Source organism: Colletotrichum karsti (genome assembly GCF_011947395.1).
Source record: "Colletotrichum karsti strain CkLH20 chromosome Unknown Scaffold24, whole genome shotgun sequence".
NCBI lineage: Eukaryota > Fungi > Ascomycota > Sordariomycetes > Glomerellales > Glomerellaceae > Colletotrichum > Colletotrichum karsti.
This window is the reverse complement of record NW_024065924.1, coordinates 526,683-547,190: the sequence shown is the minus strand read 5'-3', so window position 1 is coordinate 547,190 and position 20,508 is coordinate 526,683. Positions and strand designations below refer to the sequence as shown.

At 54.6% G+C, this 20,508-nt stretch overlaps 8 protein-coding genes across 8 annotated transcripts; 6 read left to right on the top strand and 2 right to left on the bottom strand.

The window, feature by feature from the left end:
- Positions 1–1,023: 1,023 nt before the first annotated feature.
- On the top strand, positions 1,024–1,649 carry CkaCkLH20_07656 (uncharacterized protein; the record flags this gene model as incomplete). The annotated part of the gene is made up of 2 exons (XM_038890373.1): positions 1,024–1,121; positions 1,172–1,649. The coding sequence occupies 2 exons, from the start codon at positions 1,024–1,026 to the stop codon at positions 1,647–1,649; spliced, it is 576 nt and encodes a 191-aa protein (XP_038744423.1).
- A 1,227-nt stretch (positions 1,650–2,876) lies between these two features.
- Positions 2,877–5,070, top strand: CkaCkLH20_07655 (uncharacterized protein; the record flags this gene model as incomplete). The annotated part of the gene is made up of 3 exons (XM_038890372.1): positions 2,877–3,044; positions 3,095–3,492; positions 3,783–5,070. 3 exons carry the CDS (start codon positions 2,877–2,879, stop codon positions 5,068–5,070), a joined length of 1,854 nt encoding a protein of 617 aa, XP_038744422.1.
- A 479-nt stretch (positions 5,071–5,549) lies between these two features.
- CkaCkLH20_07654 (uncharacterized protein) lies at positions 5,550–6,740 on the bottom strand (the record flags this gene model as incomplete). The annotated part of the gene is made up of 3 exons (XM_038890371.1): positions 5,550–6,110; positions 6,163–6,362; positions 6,422–6,740. 3 exons carry the CDS (start codon positions 6,738–6,740, stop codon positions 5,550–5,552), a joined length of 1,080 nt encoding a protein of 359 aa, XP_038744421.1.
- Positions 6,741–9,045: 2,305 nt separating this feature from the next.
- Positions 9,046–11,251, top strand: CkaCkLH20_07653 (uncharacterized protein; the record flags this gene model as incomplete). The annotated part of the gene is made up of 4 exons (XM_038890370.1): positions 9,046–9,273; positions 9,367–10,783; positions 10,847–10,922; positions 10,981–11,251. 4 exons carry the CDS (start codon positions 9,046–9,048, stop codon positions 11,249–11,251), a joined length of 1,992 nt encoding a protein of 663 aa, XP_038744420.1.
- A 1,233-nt stretch (positions 11,252–12,484) lies between these two features.
- Positions 12,485–14,512, top strand: CkaCkLH20_07652 (uncharacterized protein; the record flags this gene model as incomplete). The annotated part of the gene is made up of 1 exon (XM_038890369.1): positions 12,485–14,512. One exon carries the CDS (start codon positions 12,485–12,487, stop codon positions 14,510–14,512), a length of 2,028 nt encoding a protein of 675 aa, XP_038744419.1.
- Positions 14,513–15,279: 767 nt separating this feature from the next.
- On the top strand, positions 15,280–15,540 carry CkaCkLH20_07651 (uncharacterized protein; the record flags this gene model as incomplete). The annotated part of the gene is made up of 1 exon (XM_038890368.1): positions 15,280–15,540. One exon carries the CDS (start codon positions 15,280–15,282, stop codon positions 15,538–15,540), a length of 261 nt encoding a protein of 86 aa, XP_038744418.1.
- Positions 15,541–16,301: 761 nt separating this feature from the next.
- On the top strand, positions 16,302–16,875 carry CkaCkLH20_07650 (uncharacterized protein; the record flags this gene model as incomplete). Its single annotated transcript, XM_038890367.1, has 2 exons — positions 16,302–16,493; positions 16,588–16,875. The coding sequence occupies 2 exons, from the start codon at positions 16,302–16,304 to the stop codon at positions 16,873–16,875; spliced, it is 480 nt and encodes a 159-aa protein (XP_038744417.1).
- Positions 16,876–17,412: 537 nt separating this feature from the next.
- On the bottom strand, positions 17,413–18,696 carry CkaCkLH20_07649 (uncharacterized protein; the record flags this gene model as incomplete). Its single annotated transcript, XM_038890366.1, has 1 exon — positions 17,413–18,696. One exon carries the CDS (start codon positions 18,694–18,696, stop codon positions 17,413–17,415), a length of 1,284 nt encoding a protein of 427 aa, XP_038744416.1.
- Between the last annotated feature and the right edge of the window lie 1,812 nt (positions 18,697–20,508).

The window sequence follows — 20,508 nt, the reverse complement described above, 5'->3', positions numbered from 1 at the left end:
TGTGGCTTAGACAGCGCGGTACATCCGATCCGGAAGGATAATCAATCGTTTCTCATATTTGCAAATCGTGCGCTCTGCCTAGGAACGGCGAAGAGAGAATTCAGACGGAGCAGTTGTACGAGTACTGGCCACTAAGGCGGCTTGCGAGTGACTGTGCGCGTCTCAAACAGCATGCAAGAGAAGACGTAGAATGCTGCATGGAACAAAAGAGGCCGACTGGGAAGCAAGACGTCACCTACAACTCATCCTGGCCCATCGTGATCTAGACCATAAGGTTCACAGTGCGCTGTGTTCGTACTCGCCATACGTGACCGTCGAATTTCGGACCAACGACGAAGAAAAAGCTTCTCGGGAGAGCAACCGGCCCACGCAACTTTGAAAGAAAACCGGCTTGTCAATGTCAGGCGGGTTTGTGAGACTGGACGAACGGCTTTTTCTTCGCCCTGGACATGTCCGTGTAGGTGAAATCCAGAGCAGACAACCCACAGCCCCGGCGCCAATCACCTTCGCGGCCGGTGAGATGCCACGCTTTGGTCCAAACGCTGAAGCTGGGGTCACTTCGAAAAGAGTTTCCCAACTCAGAAAGAGCCTCACGGAGGAGCTGGGACCATGTGGTTCGTGATCATTACGGCAGGGTCGGGTTCGCGGTAAGTCACGAACCACCACCACACGGAGCACCCGGGTCTCGGTTTGCACGCCCTGATTGAGTTACGGTACCATCGCGGACTGCCGAGAGCCTTTTCGTGGACGAGTTGAGACGACCTACATTCACGTCACCGGCCGGTTGAAGGCATGTTTGTTGACAGCAAACGGCTAAAGATCGCGTGGGCTGTTGGAGGTTTCTATGTGAGATGAATCCGTATAAAGACGTGGCCAATATCCCGATGAAGGTGTTTCTTTTTTCTCATCATCACACACTCATCTCTTCACTCATCTACTCATCCAGCTCTCATCTCTTCAACAACAACTTCCAGCCTTATTCATCTCTTCTCTAGTCTACTTCGACTTTCTTCCATCTTCAACATGAAGTTCCTCAACTCCATCATCGCCCTGTCGGCCCTGGCGGTCAGCATCAACGCTCTTCCCGTCTCCGTCTCAAAGGATGAAGACTCCACTATCACGTAAGCAGTAGCATCATCTTCTCTGGATTCCACTTGACTAACACATACAGTGACATGGCGATCTCGGATCTTGCCGGCCGCCAAGTCCCTACGGCATTGACTCCGGCTCCTCAGCCCGAGGCCGAGAACGAAGTCGAGGAATGGGAAGAGGACGCCTTCGAGATCGAGGAAGACGAGGAGGATGACGGCGAGGTCGACGCTCAGGGCAAGAAGAAGAAGAAGAAGGGCAAGAAGGGAAAGAAGGGCAAGAAGGGTAAGAAGGGCAAGAAGGGCAAGAAGCCCCAGGGCGAGAAGCCCGAACCCGACGCCGTCGCCCCACCTGCTCCGGCTGCGGGGGCCCCCGCTCCCATCGCCGCCGCGCCCGGAGCCGCTCCGAACGCGGCTGCTCCCGCCGCTCCCAAGGCTCCCGCCCCGAAGCCCGCTGCGCCGGCTGCTCCCGCCGCGCCCGCTCCCAAGGCCCCGGCGCCTGCTCCTGCGGCTCCCGCCCCTAAGCCTGCCGCTCCCAAGGCAGTTGCTTTCACCGCCTAATTCAGCAATTTCAGCGCTTTCAGAATAGCATCGGCGTTTGGAGAGTAGGAGCTAGATTGAAAAGGAGGAATAGTACTAATAGTTGCTGGCATCAACATTGGGGTTTCTAGAGGTATATGGTTTTCTTTTTGGATTTTGTATTTGGATTATTAGTATCATGCAGTGTTTGACACACCGCTGATACGCAGTAATTGTATAATATTATACTTGTTGTCTGTCGACTCATTCCTTCTCATTCTCTCGGCTATGACTGAAGTACTTGAATTTGAAGCTTTCGATCATCAGTAGAAGTTTACAGTCACGCTTATGCTCACACTCTTGATTCAATCCTCGATAGCTGTGCCGGTCTTAGGCCACTATCTCAAACGCGCATAGCGCTTCTGTAGCATTTCCCGTAACGATGACACGAGGTCGCAGAGAGAGAAGGCTTGGTTCTGTTACGAGTGTTCAATCATGTCAACTCTATATGTATCACTGCCGACTGATCCTCTGTATCAGGCTGACTCAGTTTCTCAAGCCAAATCGGTAACTCTACACTCCGAAATAGGAAAATCCGATTTCCCAAACTCAGTAACACGATGCCCTTTGCTCAAATCCTGTCCACAACCACGGCCAACCCTTCGCTCGGGAAAGACGGGATGGCGTAACCAAGAAGAACGCTCGCTTCGAAGACCACGGTTACCGTCACAGAGGCCAGAACGACTGTCACCGCAGCATCGACCAATGGACACCCCTGACGTGCCATGCGGTTCCAACTCCAAGTGCTGGCACCCAAACCCAGAGCAATCCCTCCATCCATTCTCGAGCGCGGCTGCCGTCCACGACACGAAAGCTTATTCGCGAAGGTTTTCATGTAACAGTCGTGGTTTTGCAGTAGTTGTATCTGCCGACCCCCTCCTCTCCAGCGACGACGTCGTCGCGCTAGTCGATGGCAGCTCAATCCCCGCCAGGTTGCATCAGGAGAAGGTCGATCAACCCCGGCTCGCGCCTGTCCTGGTCACACTCCCGATCACACGGCACATACTGCAAAGTGCCATTGCTCATCATTAAGCTTTTGGGCGTTCCCCGCAGGAACAGAGCTCGGATCATCACTTCTGGATCACTTCGATGTTATAATAAGGCTCGAGCCATGTCCGTGGGTTTTTGCAGATGGGCACAATGGAATGAGACACGTTTCTGCAGTCTTTGACAGCAACCTCTCGTCTTCTGTCGTCTCGCACCGCCAATATGTCTTACAACGAGTCCTCTAGAATGGGTCGCGAGCGGGAGTTGAAGATGCGAATGGCCCAGGAGGCCAAGGCCGCCATCGAGTTCGAAGAAGACCCCCATCGCGCCGCGTTGGAGGATAACCCAACGGAGGCACGTGTCAGTATCAAGACATGGATCGCAATTTTTGTAAGAACTTCTAGCCCCACGAAATTGCAGTTGTGGCTAACTGATCGCAGTCTATGGCTCTTTCGTTCGGGCCGTCGGTCGGACTCGCGTTCCTCGCAGTCGCGTCCATCGTCGTCCAAATCACAAATGAGCTGGGCGGACAGGAATCACTAGCCTGGGTCGTCGGTTCATGGTCTCTCTCGACGGCATGCTCCTTCTCCCTCGCGGGACCGCTCAGCGACATCTTCGGCCGGCGCATCTTGGTCCTCGGCGGCCAGGCCACCGTGGCCATCGGCTGCATCGTCGCAACGACGGCGAAGGACATCTCCATGCTCATCGCGGCCGAAACTCTCATCGGCCTAGGCACCGGCTTCGTCTTCGTCTCGTACGCCGGCGTTCCCGAGATGCTTCCAAACAAGTGGCGATCCCTTGGCCTGGGCATATTAGAGTCTGGCATCGCGGTTCCCTGGTGAGTCCGAACCATCTGACCCTTTTCCTCTTTTCGCTCCCGTCTTCCGCGTCGCATAGTTCGAACGTTTTCCCCGAGTCAGAAACTCTGTTTTGGAGTTTGGTGTTGGGGGTTCTTTCTTCGGCAGTCAGATTTGGCGGCCGACCTGAACAGGCGTTGTGCCGACCGAACACCACCACACCCTCTCTCTCCTCGTTAACTTGGAGAATCCCCGCACGGCACTACTGCCAGTTCGTCTGCCGAGGCGAAGCCAAGATGGACGTACGCTGACCATTTCGGGACTCGTCCAGGGGCATCCTCTCCGTCCTCCTCGGCAATGCTCTGTTCAAGTATGCCTCCTGGCGTTGGATCTTCAACCTGGGCATCATCATCGAGGTCATCGGCTTCATCGGCACGGCGTTCTCATACCACCCGACCGCACGGCCTCGCGGCGACTATGACAAGTCTCGTTTGCAACAGCTTCGGGATGTCGATTGGGTTGGCCTGGTCCTCTTCACTGCCGGCTTGGCGACGGCCCTCATCGGCCTCACGTGGGGTGGCACGCCGGCGTACCCATGGGACAGCGCCGGCGCTATCGCCCCCATCGTTGTCGGTTTCATCGTCTTGGCTTGCGGTTTTGTCTACGACTTCAAGATTGCTGCGCACCCAATGTTCCCCTTGAAGCTGTTCGTCATGTTCCGCCGGTACTCCGTCTTGCTGGTCGTTCTCTTCGTCTCGGGGATGAATTTCCACGCCATGTCCGCGCTGCTGCCGCAGGGCACTCTGTACATGTTCACCACAGACGGCATCAAGATCGGGGTACTCTCACTCCCGAACACCTTGATGATCGGCTTCACCGGTGTGCTCGCGCCTCTGATCGCTCACAAGGTTGGATATATCAAGTGGCAGCTCGTCATCGGCATGGCTTTGCAGGCTATCTTCATCGGTGCCAGCGCGGGAACAGTCTACCCCAACGAGAAGCTTGCCTACGCATTCGTCCCGGCCATCGGCGTGCCTATGTTTGTGTGGGTGACGATCCTATCCTATGCCATCGCCAGTCTACACGTCCCGCACTCGAACCTGGGCGTTGCGATGGGTCTGTTGGGTACGTTCAGATCGGGCGGTGGTGCCGTCGGCAACGCCATCTTCAACACCATCTTCCAAGAGAAGTTCCGGGAGTTCGCGGGCGAGGAAGTGGCCGCCGCTGCCATTGGCAACGGCCTCAACCCCTCAGACCTCGGGCTCATCATCCCGGCCGCGATCGAATACAACCTGGGCAACCCCCGAGCGTTGGTCAACGTCCCGGGCATCACTCCGGAGATCCAGACTGCGCTGCGGGTCGCTGTTCGCGCTGCTGCCGGACACGCCTTCAAGATCGTGTTCTATGTGACCATTCCTTTCAGTGTGTTTGCGTTGATTTGCTCGCTGTTTGTTGAGGACCCATCGGTTTACATGACCAACCACATTCAATCTGCCATGGGCCAAGACCAGATGACCCAGAGACGCGGCAAGAGAATGCCAAGCCCGGAGGATGCCCAGGGAATCGAGTTTGAGAATGTGAGGACAATCCATGTAGAGGAGTCGATTGGAAAAAGTTGAGATACTACCATGAAGATGGCGGCTGTCACATTTTGACGGCGGCAAAGGAGCTTTCGGTCTCTAAGTGCAGGGTCTAATGGGTCATATGTAGATGGGAGACAGAGTAACTTGACAGATTGCATGTAATGAATCATTGAAATGTCCTGGGCGGCGAGGAGCCTTTACACAACGGCTGAAGCTGTGCGTAGTCGGCGTTAGAACCAAATTCATCAGAGTGCCCTACATCAAAGAGAAATCTCGCAGGATCACAGCAACGCTCTCCATTGTACAAAGTAAAGGTTATGTACATTAGAATAATCTTCGACCATTATTTCCACGCACTGCCAAATTTTCCAACGCCAGCTACCGGAAGATTCAGAACGGCCACCTAGCCCCGATGGAAGGCTGGCATGAACAGGGTATACGTAAGTTTTGTACCGCGCACTCTCTCTCGAGCATAACCACACGATTCTCTCCCACCCGGCTGCCTCACGAGTTTCTCATCGTCTCGTAGTGTCGTCCAGTTGTGCAGGGGCCTGTCCGCCATGGTTGTGGCCGAGGCCCGAGTCCAACTCGTAGCGAGTCTCGGTAGGCGCCTCGTAGATGGGAGTGTTGCCAGCCTCGGCGGCGTGTGAGTGAGGCTGCAGGTGACCCAGCGTCTTGGCCTCCTGGGCCTGGTTGCCGTAGTAGTCGTTATGAGGCGTGTTGGGCGAAGGAGAAGAGGCAACGGTGGAGGCGTGGTTGGTGCCGGGGCTGAGCTTGGCCATGCCAGGACCGTCTGGACCATGTTCGGTTGAAGATGCTGCCGCGCCCTTTGCGGCCCTCCTGCGACGCCACCAGAAGAAGACCGCGGCGCCGATGAGAGCGACGGCGGCGAGGGAGACGCCCACACCGATGCCGGCGGCGGCGCCGGAGGAGAGGCCGCCTGCTGAGGAGTCTGACTCGGAGGAGGAGGTTGGGGTCGTGGCGGCCGCGCCAGAACCAGTGGTGGTGGTGGGTGTGGATGAGCCTGTCGCGGCAGTTCCGGTGCCGGTCGAGGTAGCTGAGGTAACGGGAGTTGTCTTCGAAACGTTAGCATCATGGCATCACCTTGTTCGACTGAGATCAGCTTACCCCCGCGCTGTAGATAGTCGAGTATGCGCCATCGTTGACGGCGCGTTCACTCGACAATACCCAATGCTGCGCTACCTGCTTGTCGGAAACGCCTTCGGTGCCCTCGATCTCGCTGGACATGAAGAGATTGGATCCCGGGTGAACGTCCAAAACGTAGTTGCTGCCGTTCCCGACGTTGGTGAACTTGAAGGAGCCGTCGCCTAGCCATGTCAGTTATGATTCCCAGTATTCACCTCCTCCAGTCTTGCTTCAGACCTACCCCATTCAGTGATGTCCCATTGCTGAGACTCGTCCGACTGCGTATTCCTGAGGCAGCCGATCGTCTTGCTCGGGTGTACCTCGTCTGAGCGCCAGCATACCGAAAGTTGTTCCCTCACTCCGGACGTGTTCAACCTCGCCAGGTAACGCCCGTCGACGTTGCCCACTGGTTGGAACTGCCATGCTTGTGCCGTCAAGGAAAAGACTCGAAGACCCTGGTTCGTGGTCTGCAGGTTGTTTCTGAACGTAGCGGATACGTTGGTGACTCGGGTCTCGGAGACCAAATACCACGCGTTCGAGTCCAACTTCGCCGCGGTCATCTTGGCGGTTATGTTATGACGCTTTCCGCTAGACTCGGATCTTTCTGACCGTTGCTTGTCTTGAATCCCGAGGGATGTGTCGTCGAGAGGTTGTGTCTTCGTCGTCTGGTATCGGAACTCGGGTGCCGGGAGTGCAATATTCGTCGTCAAGTCTTTGGGGCACGAGACGTCGATTCACGTAGGAAAACCCGGAACGACCACTAAGACCTAGAAAACGTGGAATGTGGAAGGGAGTAATAAGGATGAAATGGTTGAAGGACCTGTAAGCACAACGACAGGGGGCCTGGAGGTGAGTGCCGACCCCAATCTAAAAGACGACAGCCACGCAGCAAGGGGTGAGATGACCGTACACCACCTCAGACTGGGAGGAGCGGGACGGGCTTGAACGTGGATGGGACAAGCAGAGCTTAGCTTCACCGTCGCGAACTCAGACTGGCTGTTTGACACTCCGCCCCTTGACGCCTCCCGCTCTCTGTTCTGAAGGATCGTCGCCAAGTGAGGTGGCTTCGCAGCAGCGCGAAGCCTCATCATTGGCCGGGTACAACGTCGTCGCAGCCTGCGTGAACCACAAGAGGAAGAGGACGAGCACGCCAAAGAAGCATCAGGCATATCAGACTCAACCAAAGTCCCCGGTGGAGTGAGACCAGATCGGGACGTAAGAGTCGAGAAAGGTCTCCATTTCACGGAATCCTTCGACCCACCCTGGTTTGTCTACCGGCTTTTGCTTGGCAGATCTGGGCGTCATCCCGCAGTTTGAATGGGTTGGGCTGAACCTCGAAGAAGCAAGGATTGACGTGATGGTAGCGACTGCTGGTGGGAAAGCTGAAGAAGACTTCTGGCTTCTGAGGGGGGCCGTCCGCACATCCCCAAGGGCCATGCTAAACTCTGAATCCTTCGCGTTGCTGCTTGAATGTTTCCTGGTCCCATAACGTTCGTTGGTGAGTAACCCAGCCACGAAGTAATTACAGAGTCCCGAAAAGAAAGAAGAAAAAAGCCACCAAAAAAGAGCAGCCGCCACTTGGAAATTAGAAACGGGAGCACCACAGGCCGAGAGCCAAACAGCAGCTACGCGAGCTTGGTTAGCGGGCGCGGCAATGTAAGCGCTAGGAACTCAGCCCTGTTCTTTTTTGGGGGCCGCAACTCTGTCGTCGAAGTGAGATGCCAGTCGAGCTAAAGGGGGGATCGCATCTTATTCGTCACGTTCATCACACTGTTCGCTCTCGGAGCAGAGCGGGGGCGTCGGCCGCTTGCTTGGACGCTGATCCGTCTGCTCGGACTTGCTATCCGATGAACGTTCTTGGCTCTACCTGAAGAAAAGGGTTCGTCAACGAGGTCTCCTCACTCTCGGGGTTCATATTGGACACACTCATTCATCGACAGCTTCACCGATTCAGAATCATGTTGAAATATGGTACATCAGTCTCATTAGGGGCATAGAAGAAGTAGAGCTGGATTCTCGGTACTAAGAATCTATCAAGTATGCACGCAAGAACATTTTTGCATCTTTATGAGCAGACGTCGCAATGCCTAATCTCATAGCTGACTGCCAAGAGCGCCTATCGTTTCATTAGGTCTAGGACTGCTGCGTGTTGATTTATCTTACCATGATTGATGGCCTGGAGTCTTCCGGTAAGCTTGAAATGTGGCAAGCTGCATTGTGGGCAGCGTGGAGTAACGTCAGCAATATCGCTTATGAGGTACAGCGTCTATCACACCTATCATCGGGGCTACCCATCACCATATTACTATTGTTTGTCTGGTAATATTGATTTGAACTGGGCTTATTCCTCATGCTTACAGACACGTCGATTCTCTCCGTCTTATTTCCGTCGTCAGGTGAACCCAGCTTTCCGGAACTCTTAGATGCCGGCGTTCGCAGTAGGTAGGTATCATGACCGTGAATCACTGCATGCTGTGCGCCGAACACTTCGGGTTCCGTAGATGCCCTGTTAGATCAAGCTGCTTCACTTTGCGATCCATCAGCACAATTCTCCGACAGCCATTGTAAAGTCAACCACTCGCGCCATCGACCTGGCTGCAGAGATGTCAGCAGGTTGCCTGCGTACGGAGTAGCTGACCACGAATCAGCGTTGAAGCGTTGAGAGCTGCCTGATCTGGCACTCGTTAACGCACCATAGATTTCTTTCGTAGAGCTTGTTAAATTCCGCTCGAAGCCTGCGAACTCCGTGGAACTTTGGATTTGGCCACTCTCTTGGCTTCAGCCTGAACAAGCAGTCGACTCTCCGACGCTCCGTCCGTCCGACTCTGCACCACGCTCATTTCGATCCGCGAAGAAGAGTGAGCAATGGAGAAGTCCGCCCCTGTCAGTGAAAGCCTGCCCAGCGGGCCCAGACACGCCTATCGGCCTCACGGTAGCAACATCGACAAGAGAACCGCGGTCAAGATTTTCACCGTCACTCTTGGATTACTTCTGTACTACGCCTCCAGGTCATCGTTCATTTCGCTAGGAGGCAAACCGTCACACCACGAGGATAACACGGCTTCGGTTGAAGGAGGCTTTGATTGGCTCGAGGTGCGTCTGACATTGAGTGCTTGTGCTGCCCTTGGAGAGAGTGGACTCATTCAACGAGTCCGACCTGGAGGTTGACATCCAATCGCTCCGTAGATCCAGCCCCAGGAGCAATTAGCCTATCACCCATGTTTCGGGGGCCTGCAATGCGCCCGCGTCTCGGTGCCCATCAACTGGAACGACACCTCGAATCCTGCGAGGGCCGCCGTCGCCGTCATCAAAGTCCCGGCCAAGGTCCCCGTGACGGATCCCCGGTACGGCGGCGCCGTCGTCCTGAACCCCGGCGGGCCCGGGAATTCCGGCGTCGGCCAGGTGGTCCGCAAAGGCCGCTACATGCAAACAATCGTGGACGCGCCGCATTCCGACCTGTCTCTGGATGGCCTTTCAGACGGGAAATACTTTGACATCATCGGCTTCGATTCGCGGGGCGTGAACAACACGACGCCCCATCTCAAGTGTTTTCCCAACAAGCAGTCCGAAGTGAATTTTCTGGCTAGCCAGGCCAGTAGCTTCCACTTTGGAATCTCGGATACCTACATCGACCTTGCGTGGGCACAGTATCGAGCGTTCAGCGAGAGCTGTGCCAACCACCATGGAGACGAGCCGAATATGGCCGAGTTTGTGAACACCGCGCAAGTCGTGGAGGACATCGTCGCCATCATCGAACGTCACGCTCAGTGGAGAGAAATCGAGGCTCACAAGATCCTAACCTCGCGCGAAAGCACCAAACTCCCCCACACCGAACGACAAGAGGCTCTGCAGAGAACACGCTGGCAAAAGGGCCACGAGAAACTGAACTACTGGGGCGTCTCTTACGGAAGCATCCTCGGCCAGACTTTCGCGGCGATGCACCCCGACCGCGTATCTCGTGTTCTGATCGACGGCATCGCGGACGTCGACGATTATTACGCCGCCGATTGGCTGAAGAACCTCCAGGATACCGACCAGATCATGTTGCAATGGGCAATCTACTGCCAGCAAGCACCGGGAGCGTGTCCTCTAGCCCTCCCGGACAAGCCACCATCGATCATCACGGCCCGCATCGCGCGTCTAACACAGTCGCTGCTTACGGATCCCATACCAGTGGCCGGCACCCACGAACATGGGCCGATGGTCATCGGCTACGAGGATGTAATGGATCTTCTGGGTGATGCCATGTACAACCAGGCGCTCGTGGAGCCATACTTTGAGATTCTGAAGGACCTACAGGATCGAAATGCGACGAGCATCGCCGCTCTCAAGGCAGGCGGAGACTTGTCCCCGGTCTCGATCAACGACGAATGTCAAAGGGATGGACTGTACTCCGAAGCATGCGTCAGAGATCAGTCGACCCCAAGCTACCAATACGCTATTGCTTGCACTGACGGTCCGGATCTACGCAACACCACCAAGGCGGATTTCCGGGAGTACTTCAAAGTGCTCCGTAACCAAAGCGACGTTCTGGGAGCGACTTGGGGCGGCCTTCACATGATCTGTATGAACTGGCAAGCAAGGCCAGCTTGGAGAGTAGAAGGTGAGAATCAGAAGCCACGACTCCCTCCTCTTTCAACTGAAGGCACTTCTGACTGCATCTCAGGGCCATGGACGGCGAACACCTCGAACCCGCTCCTCATCATCGGAAACACTTATGATCCCGTTACACCTCTTAGAAAGTAAGACGCTTTTTGAAGCCCCCAGACATGTAAAAATGCTGACATAGTTGTGCTCAAGTGCTCATCGTGCATCCACCCTGTTCCCCGGATCAGTCGTCCTGCAGCAGAACACGGAGGGGCATGGCTTGCATGCCGCCCCGTCCATTTGCACCGGCAGGGCCGTTCGAGCGTATTTTCAAGACGGGACTCTTCCGAAGATCGGAACCGTCTGTGAGCCCGAGCATCGCGCGTGGATTGGGTGCGTGAACCCGGCCGGATGTGATAATCGGAGTGAAGAAGACCAGCAGCTCTGGGAGTCACTCGTTGCTATGCGTAAATATTACAGATGAAAACGAGAACACTAGGGATGTTTATGTGGTGGAATCGGGAAACGCCACCTATCTTTGTGTAAAGAAAGCGATACCTCATGTCAAATCGAGCACCCGGAGCTACTTGTTTCTACTTACTTGCCTCCTAGCTTCAGTCTATGGTAATCCTGCCGATCACTATGATACAACGCACGATTGTATCCTCCTGACCATTATGCTGACACAGAGTACGATGCACCGCAGAAGGCCTGAAGTATGATCGATGCTCGAGATGATGCTCGACAAGAGTTTACCAGGTCATTTCGAAATTGGGTTTGAGGCATTGACACTCTAAACTTATCATTCGTTAGGTCTTCAATCGGCACACGCAAACTTTTCGAGAATGCAGCAATACCGTTTAAGTACCAGAGCTTTCATAGATCATGCGGGCAGTGAAGAGAACGTCGAGGTAATCTGACTCCTCAAGTCGGTCACTACGTGTTCGAAGTTCATCACTTCAGTTCGGCTGTGGCCACCGGCAAACGACTCAAGTCCATTTCAAGCTGCCTACTCCTGCTTTACGGCTCTTGAGTCAACACGCGGGAGATTCCGACCATATTCGCGGCTAAGTCGACTTTACGTCGTCAAAGAATGCCAAGCCTAATGAACATAGAAGACAATCCGTGCCTGGGTCATGTCGTACGACATACGCGAACCGATCAAATGGCACAACCCCAACTTCCCTCGTGTTCATCGGTTCCTGTTAATGGTTCTCTTCAGATACTGCTTAATTACAGTCCCCGCAAACAAGAAGCAAGACTTGAGTCGCCGGCGTTCCATTCGCGCGCCAATCGACCGAGATGCGGGGACCCCGGCCCCCCCGATGTGACCCCGGTTCTCCCCCGCGCAATCGTCATCGTCACCCGTCCTACCCGTTAGGGTCACGGTAGTTCTGGGTCATCCCGGCGGAAGCGGTTCGGTACGATTGGCACGCATGTAGCTAATCCAGGGCGGTATGCAGGTTCCAAGAACCGCGGGTCCGCTAGCGACGGAATGTGGTTGAAGCCAAGGGGCCGGGTCAGTCGATGGCGCTCACGAGGACGTCAAGCGACTTGGGCTTGCAGAGATCCCGAGAACGAGCATCTCTACTAATCAATATTCCGTGATGCGAGCTTTCATCGGTATAAAGTGGCGGAGCGTTGCCGCCCCAGGGTTTCTAGTTCACTCGGATCAGCGTGCTACTGAGCTTGCCCATTCTCCATTCTCGAAGCGACAATGAGGCTCTCGACAACTCTAGCCGTCGTCCCTTTGGGCGCGCGTCTGGCCCAAGCCGCCCTCGATGCGGATGCCGTGACCGAGAAGTACTTCGGCAATGACGCGCCGTGGTACCGCGACCGCATTCCTCTCTTCGAGTCCAGCGACACGGAGATCACCGACGTCTACTACTACCGCTGGAACCTCTTCCGGACCCACCAGCGAGACGTCGGCTCCAAGTACGGCTTCATCACGACCGAGTTCATCGACAACGTCGGCTGGCAGACCCAGCCCTGGGCCTCCAACAACTGCGCCGCCATCTTCCACCTCTCCGAGGGCCGCTGGTGCCGCGACCCGCGCTTCAAGCAGGACTACGCCACCTTCATGTACAGCCCCGACAGCAACCCGCGTCAGTACTCCGAGAGCCTGGCCGACGGCGTATGGCGCAACTACCTCGTCGACGGCGATCCCGAGCTCGGATTCTCCCTCCTCGATGACATGCAGAGGGTCTACAACCTCTGGGTCGGCGACCACTACGACGAGTCCAAGGGTCTCTTCTGGATCGAGCCCATTGCCGACGCCACGGAGTACACCATCTCCAGCATCGATGCTTCTGGTGGCTATGACGGCTTCTTCGGAGGCCAGGCTTTCCGCCCCACGATCAACGCGTACCAGTTCGCCAATGCGAAGGCCATTGCCAAGATCGCCTCCTTGAAGGGCGGCCTTGACGACGTGGTTGAGGAGTACAACAACCGCGCCGAGGCGATCAAGGAAGCTTTCCAGAGGGACATGTGGAACTCGACCTTCGAGCACTTCGTTGACCGATACTTTGTCAACAATGAGAACGTCACGTACTGGGACTTCATCCGGGGACGTGAGCTTGCTGGACTGGTCCCTTGGGCGCACGACTTGCCCGACGACGATGCCAAGTTCGGCGAGGCCTGGAAGCACGCCCTCAGCTCCGATGAGCTCGGCGGTCCCTTCGGACTGCGGACTGTCGAGCCCTCGTACGAGTACTACATGCGAGTGTGGCGTTACGAGGGCACCCAGACCGAATGCCACTGGAACGGTCCCTCGTGGCCCTACCAGACGACGCAGGTCCTGACTTCGCTGGCCAATGTCCTCGATCACTACCCGAACTCGGCTTCACTTGTCAACGTGGGAGACTATACTCGTCTTCTCAAGCAGTACGCCAACCAGCACTACAACAAACACTACGACAACATCCTCGACATTGAAGAGAACTACGACCCCGACACGGGCGAGCCGATTGTGGGCTTGGGCCGCTCCCATCACTACTTCCACTCCGGCTACGTCGACTTGATCCTGTCCGGTTTTGTTGGTCTTCGACCCCGCGAGGACAACGTTCTCGAGGTCAACCCCCTTGCAGACCCCTCATCCATCTCCTACTTCCGCGCCGAGCGTATCTTGTACCACGGCCGGGAGGTTGCGGTCCAGTGGGATGCCACCGGTGACCATTACGGCGAAGCCGGTCTCCGCGTCGAGGTTGACGGCGAGGTCGTCGCATCCTCCGACAAGCTCGAGCGTCTGACGGCCGAGATTACCAGCTCCACCGTCTCCGTCACCCGGCCCCTGGCACAGTCCATCCAGCTTCAAGCCGATACCACGCCGCCCATCGTCAACACCTCAGTCTCAAACTTCGACATCAACCGTCTTCACGATGTCTTTGATGGTCGTATCTGGTTCTGGACCCAAGACACAATCGCGAACGGCTTTGACACGCCCGAGGGCAGCACCGCGGAGGATTGGGTTAGCATCGAGTTTGGTTCGGCCATCCAGGCTGCCCGGGCCGAGATTGCCTTCTTCGCCAACGAGGAGAAGGGTTTCGATGTTCCTGCCAGTTACCGTGTTCAGGTTCTAGATGGCGAGTGGGTTGATGTTGCCGGTGCAACATACGACGAGCCGTTGGCCAATGGCATTACCAACGCCAAGTGGACGGGCGCCTCGACCGAATCTCTGCGTATTCTTGTTACGCCGCAGGAGGGCAAGAGAGTCCGTCTTGTGGAGTTCAAGGTCTTTACTGAGTAGTTGTGTAACTAATACATCAAAACATAGGAACGATGGTAATCATAGAGGTACATATTTAAACAAGAGATGCAGCTGTTGAGACTGGACATATTGAATGAGTCAACATATGCCATGGATGGGTGGTTATACGGCGCAGACAACGCGTTCATATTGGTGCCACCGAATGCCCGAAGACGTTCGACAGAGACCCGATGATAAGTGGACGCTCTGCTGACGTGAACCATGGAGCGTGATGTTACAAACTTGGCAACGATCCAGAACCGATCCGAGAACGAACTTACACGGACTCTGGAGAAGCTTCTTCAACTGATGAGCCTCTCGAAGTGTCAGTGGGTCGAGTTATAGTCCGTCAAATAAGCTGCACAACCGTAAACTGCAATATTAGGAGCTGAGGTGTCCATAGCTACAAAGATGAAACTTCAGCCGAACTATAAAAAGTGCACGATGGCAGGGCAATCAACCGAACCCGACTCGCGAACGACATCCGCCGCATTAATCTCTGTAGGGCTGTGCATTGCCCTCGCGAGTCAGGCCGGCGATCTCGGATGACGCCGAGGCCCCTTACATGGCCATGAGTTTGGCAGTGACAGCATCATGGCTTGCTTCTCGATTCCGTGCTTGGTTATATAAACCGGTCGTGACGCCGTCTGGTTGCTGGTGTTGGTCACTACATACAAAATCACAATTCAAAGTACCAGTCTTCAAAAGCTTCCCAACATCAAACAACACCAACCACACACCCCAGAGTATCTGCCGGTAACATCATCATGAAGGCCTCATCCATCCTCTTCTTCACCACCCTCGTGTCCAGCGGGCTGGCCCTGAGCATCGACACCAGCATCCTCAAGAGCCTCCATCTCCGAGCAGCCGAAGACGCACAGCCGGCCGTCGCCCCGGAAGACATCTTGAACCCGGTAGTCAAGGCGAGAGAGTGCGAAGAACCAGCCGAACCCGAAGAGCCCAGCGAAGCAGAGCGCAAGAACGGAGCCAAGCGCCCGTCCCGCCCATCTCGGCCCTCCAACTGCTAAAGGGCAGGGCCATCGAGAAGCAACTCACCGCGCTACCCAAGTCGAGCTAGCCGGCTGAACTCGACAGCTAGTCATCGCGAAGTCCCCGGCTGGTGATTTTTTTTTTTTGCCGGCGTTGAAGGAAATGGCCTGATGGAGGTGTATCTCCGTTGGAGAGCGTTGTTCAATCGACCGGAAGAACCGTCATTCGGGGAAGCTGCGCAATCGCCAGCTTGAGCCAATTCTTGTATATTTTTATAACTGACGAATGAATGCAATTTTCTTTGGTTCCTGAGACACCCCTCCAAACAGCCACCGAGTAGCTTCTGAGGGGAAATTGTCCTTGACTTAGGCCAACGGACAACGGCTCACAAGCCGAGGCGCGACGAGATCACCAATTTCACTCCGCCGTTGGTCTCGGGATCAGCTCCGGCTCAATTCGCCAAGCCGCTAACCGGTCGATTGTTGCTGAAGGAGCTGACAATGCATACAGCCATTTACCCTCAGTTGCCAATGACACGCGCATGTCTGACTTCATCGGCGAGCGCCACCGTTTTCGCCGATCTGCCATGTGTCACTGGAGCGGGAAATACAAAAAGGGTTGGGGTTCGCCCCAACATCACTAACCGTCTAATTTCCATGTGGTCATGCATTTTTCACGTGCGCCCGGAACCCATTTGCGCCAAATCAAAGGATCGCTGCTTTAACAAAACCGAGTTTCTCGACTGTTTGCTGTTAACACCGAAATTTGTCTATCTAGCCTTTCAATTCAATCTCCAATCATGAGCAGTTCGACGTCTTCAGAGCCCCCGTCCTCGTCGGAGCAGCCGGAAGTGCAGATACTCGGCAGAAACCGGGAAGACATGATCGCTGAGTCGGTGAAGAACGGGGAAGACGTCCAGAAGCAGTTTCCGTCGGTAGACTTCAAAGGCGCCGTCATCGAGCCGAGCGTTAACTTATCATTTGACATCCAGGTATGCGTTGATTTCCACCAATCCAGCCGGTCTCTTTCGCGAAACGTCTCGATGCCGCCGCACGATACGTTAGTGGCGCTAACACATAATCCAGAGGCACGTTGACGAGACAAATCAGCGCAGATACAACACCCTCATGGCGGAGATGCTCAATAACACGGCAGATACGGCGTTTGCGGAAAGGTTGTTGTGGGAAGCGAGGAAATGTCTCGAAAACTACCCCGAGGTTGTTTCGCAATTTGACGATCTCTTCATCACTAAACGGCCAGTTCCGGTCATGATCAGGGATCTGCATGAAGTACTCACGACGAAGAAGGAGACGGTGAGGAGGATGAGTCTGAAGAATCCCGAACAAGAAAGTCCAGGAGGCACACGAACATAGTGCAATCAATACCCATCAGTTTTGGTTAAACATGTTTTTGAGTAGTCATACGTGATAGCAAATTAGTGAATGATCATACAAACCCCTTTCCCAAGATAAATGTGATATCTCGAGGCTCTTTTTCCGTTAGTATGACTTCAAGTAATTAATTTGCACAGTGACTATCATCAAAGTTTCTATTGATAATAGCGATACGAAGAGGGGCAAAAAGTGCATCAGAGACAGCAGGAACGTCGGGAACAAAGTCTCTCGGCGAACATAATCAATTCTATCCCTTAAAGAGTCTCCCAAAGTGAGAGGTCTTAGCTTTTCCTACAGCCGGTTCTTTCTTCCCCATCACCCCCCTTTTGGCTTCATCCATGCGTCGTCTATCAGGGTAGTTGAGTGAATAACTACATGTATACAGCTTCTCCATCATCCGCTGACCTCGTTGAGGGCACTCGCCGACGGTACCAACTTCGAACCCGTTGGATTCATCCCACGTCCATCCGTATAAGTGGCTATGACAGGGCGCGGCATAGGATGCTCCTTCAGTCCTTAGACATACTCAGTAATGAACTCAACTCCACTGCTCTCAAATATCTCCCTTGCCTCTTCCAACCCGTCTAGACCTGACACGCGAAACGATCTCAAGTGCGGGAACTCAACTTTACAAACCTTCCCAAGTCCCAGTATTGCGGGCAGCAGAGTCCTCGTGCTACAAGTGTAGTCACCGCACTCGATTCCTACGAGCTGGATCGAATGCGGCAATATGTCCACCAACGTCCGAGGTCCCATGTCCGTCTCGTCTTCCTCGTAACGGGGGACCACAAGATACTGCGCGTCCAGCCGCAGCTCTTGCAGCTGCTTCAACCCCCTCAGCGACCTCATCATGTCTTCGTCGACAATACCATCGCTTCGACGGTACTCATTGTCGTCTTCGAGCATCAAGAGCTTCAGGAACTTCAACCTCGGAGCATGCTCCAGAATGGCGTCCTGCATATCGCGCGCCCTTGGAGGTGCCTCCCCGTCCATGATGGCGTCTCCAACATAATACGTCAGTTTCTCCAAGCTCGGCAGCTGTCTGAGAAGACGGTTGAAGGCGTCGGCTTGGAGGAAGCTGTTGCGGAGGGTAACTTCCGTGACGTTTGCCATCTTCAAGCCTCCGCCGACTTCAGTCACGGCGTAGGCAAATATCGATGTGATGTTTGGTGCGGCGAGGAAGATCTCCGTCGCGAACGCGAGATCGAAACCGCCCTCGTCGTCCCAGTGCGAGAGGGACAGCGTCTCCAACTTCGGGAGCGATCCCGGGGGACAGAACGGGACCGGGTTGCCGTCCCAGCTGACGGTGAGACAGAGATCCTCGATGTTCGTGCACCTGCCGATGAGCAGGCTCAGTAGCATCGGTCCATCCTCCTCCTTGCCTTCGTCGTTTTGTGATATGCGCAAATGATGGAGTTGGTTCGTTATTTCTCTGAGTACTAGTTCCCCGTCTTTGGACTGTCCAAAGGTGAGCTCGTCGTCCGCGCCGAGGTGGAGCGACCTGACATGCTGTGCGAGATCGGGGCGCCATTTGAAGAGGGTTTTCGCAAACGCGATCTCGTCCCTCCGGTGGAATCGATGATACAAGATCGGCGTGGCGGCGGAGTTGAGCCGTTTATTCGTCAGGCAGAGGTTGGCGAGAGCCATGCGTCTCCCATGCTCGGGCTTTCCGATCGGGCAGCTGTCGTTGCAGTACATGCCCCAGTAGGTTTGTGATGGAGGCGGAGGATGGCAGTGCGAGCAGAGAAGCTTGACGATCTTCTCCAGAAGACGCTCTGTTAAGTCGGTTATAGAAGACATGGTAGGGTGCAATCGTTGGGGTGTTGGACATGAAAGTGTCGAAGGGTGTGTATTGATCGTTAAAGTAAAGGCTTGGTGAGGATTATGAATGAAACAGCTGGGCATTGCCAAAGGATCTAGTATCGTAGGGGGCGGTGTCGACTGCCGACTCCACGATGTTCGCGAGCTGCCTCAGTTGCGATTTTCACGTCATGATGTGTCTTTCCCGTGTTGTTTCGTGCAAAGTCATATCCTCCGACGCACAATATCTATCCTGAGAAGGCAGCAGCCCAGGATTGGCTTAAGGGGTGAATTTCAATTGATATAATACGAGCACTATAGGCTTCTTGACCGCATTTAGAACAACTAGAACATCTGAAGCGAAGAGAAAAGTCGCGAGAGTTAAGCCGGTTGGTTGAAACCGCATCGTTTGCCGGTCCGGGCCATGCGCAGTTTCAAACTCTAATCCCCGGGGCAGGCAGCCGCTCAGGGGTCTTTGGTCCGTCCCGTCTTTAACAAGTCCGAATCTGACGTTTATATAAAGTGTTGACTACTAATTCCTGCTGGTAACTAGCCTACTATTTATGAGAACGCCTTATCATGGCGTAAGTATTTATTTACTAATCAGTGACTGTTATTTGTATCTATTTGTTGCATTCAGAGACAGCACGCGCTAAAGTGATAGTATTATGTTAAAGAGCCGTGGAGCTCGTATTGATAAACCGTTGTGAACCTCATTCAGAGCCGGGCATCAGTTCGAACTCATATATCAATCAGTGAGACACAACTAATGCAAAATGTGAATTGGTTGCCAGAAAGACAAGTATCCGTAAGCTGACCGGAGGTGCGACCAAACTGGAGACATGTTGGCGAATCCTTGCATGAAGACCGCCAAGGCATGTGGCTTTTCAATGATCAACATGGGGGCGGGCTTCGATGGAACGTTACGACTTTTTCGTACTTGATTGGAGGATTTATATGACTTGCTTACTTTTTACGTGGGAAGCACGCCGAGATCTGTACGATGGACGTTCATTCTTCGCATTCCTAGCATTCATACTCATAGGGCTGGAAAGGAATATGTTCTAGGGGTCACTATATGGAATGACGACAACCCTGCCGCGGACGGGAAACGGCATGAGATCCGTGAAATGTTTGCTGAGATCCATTCAGTGAACCCCTCTTTCGAGTCTCAATCCAACGGTGCCAATCGGCCCAACCCAGCGTACCATTGCACCAGTCACCCACCACTCGCAGAGTCGGCTTCGCCCGGCCCCCTCACTTTCCATCCCCCCTCTTCGGACTCGGCCGCCGATTTTGGTTGATAATCCGTCGTGTTGGTCGTCTCTACAATCTGTTGGGTTGGTCTCTCGAGCTGGCCGAGTCCTGCAGCCTGCTTCCAGCATCCCTCCTCACTGGCTGTGTTGGTACAGGGGTTCGAAGCCACTTGCATCTCGCTTGCCTCTTCAAGATAGCTCGCAGGCTCAGTTGGCTGCGGGTGCTGATATCGTACGTTGCGCTGCACGCGCTTTTTCTGCGTGTAAGACTTGTGGCTCCCCCCTCCCCTCCCCTCCCTTGTCATCTGAGGTGAGATGCGGCGAGGCTTGAAGGCGAGATGGAAGAGCAGTGCAGGAAGGAGGAGGAATGGATGCACCGGGTATGCAGGCTGGCGGCGTACAGCCCGCTGCTGATGCTGGCTCGCCGCTTCTCATAAATGCGGACGGGTCCCCCGGTGCGGTTGCTTATTTGTGGTTTGGCTCGGTTTTTCTTCTTCCGTTGCCTCCTTTCTGTACCACAAATTGTCGATTGCTTCGTGCGATCACGACTTAGAAG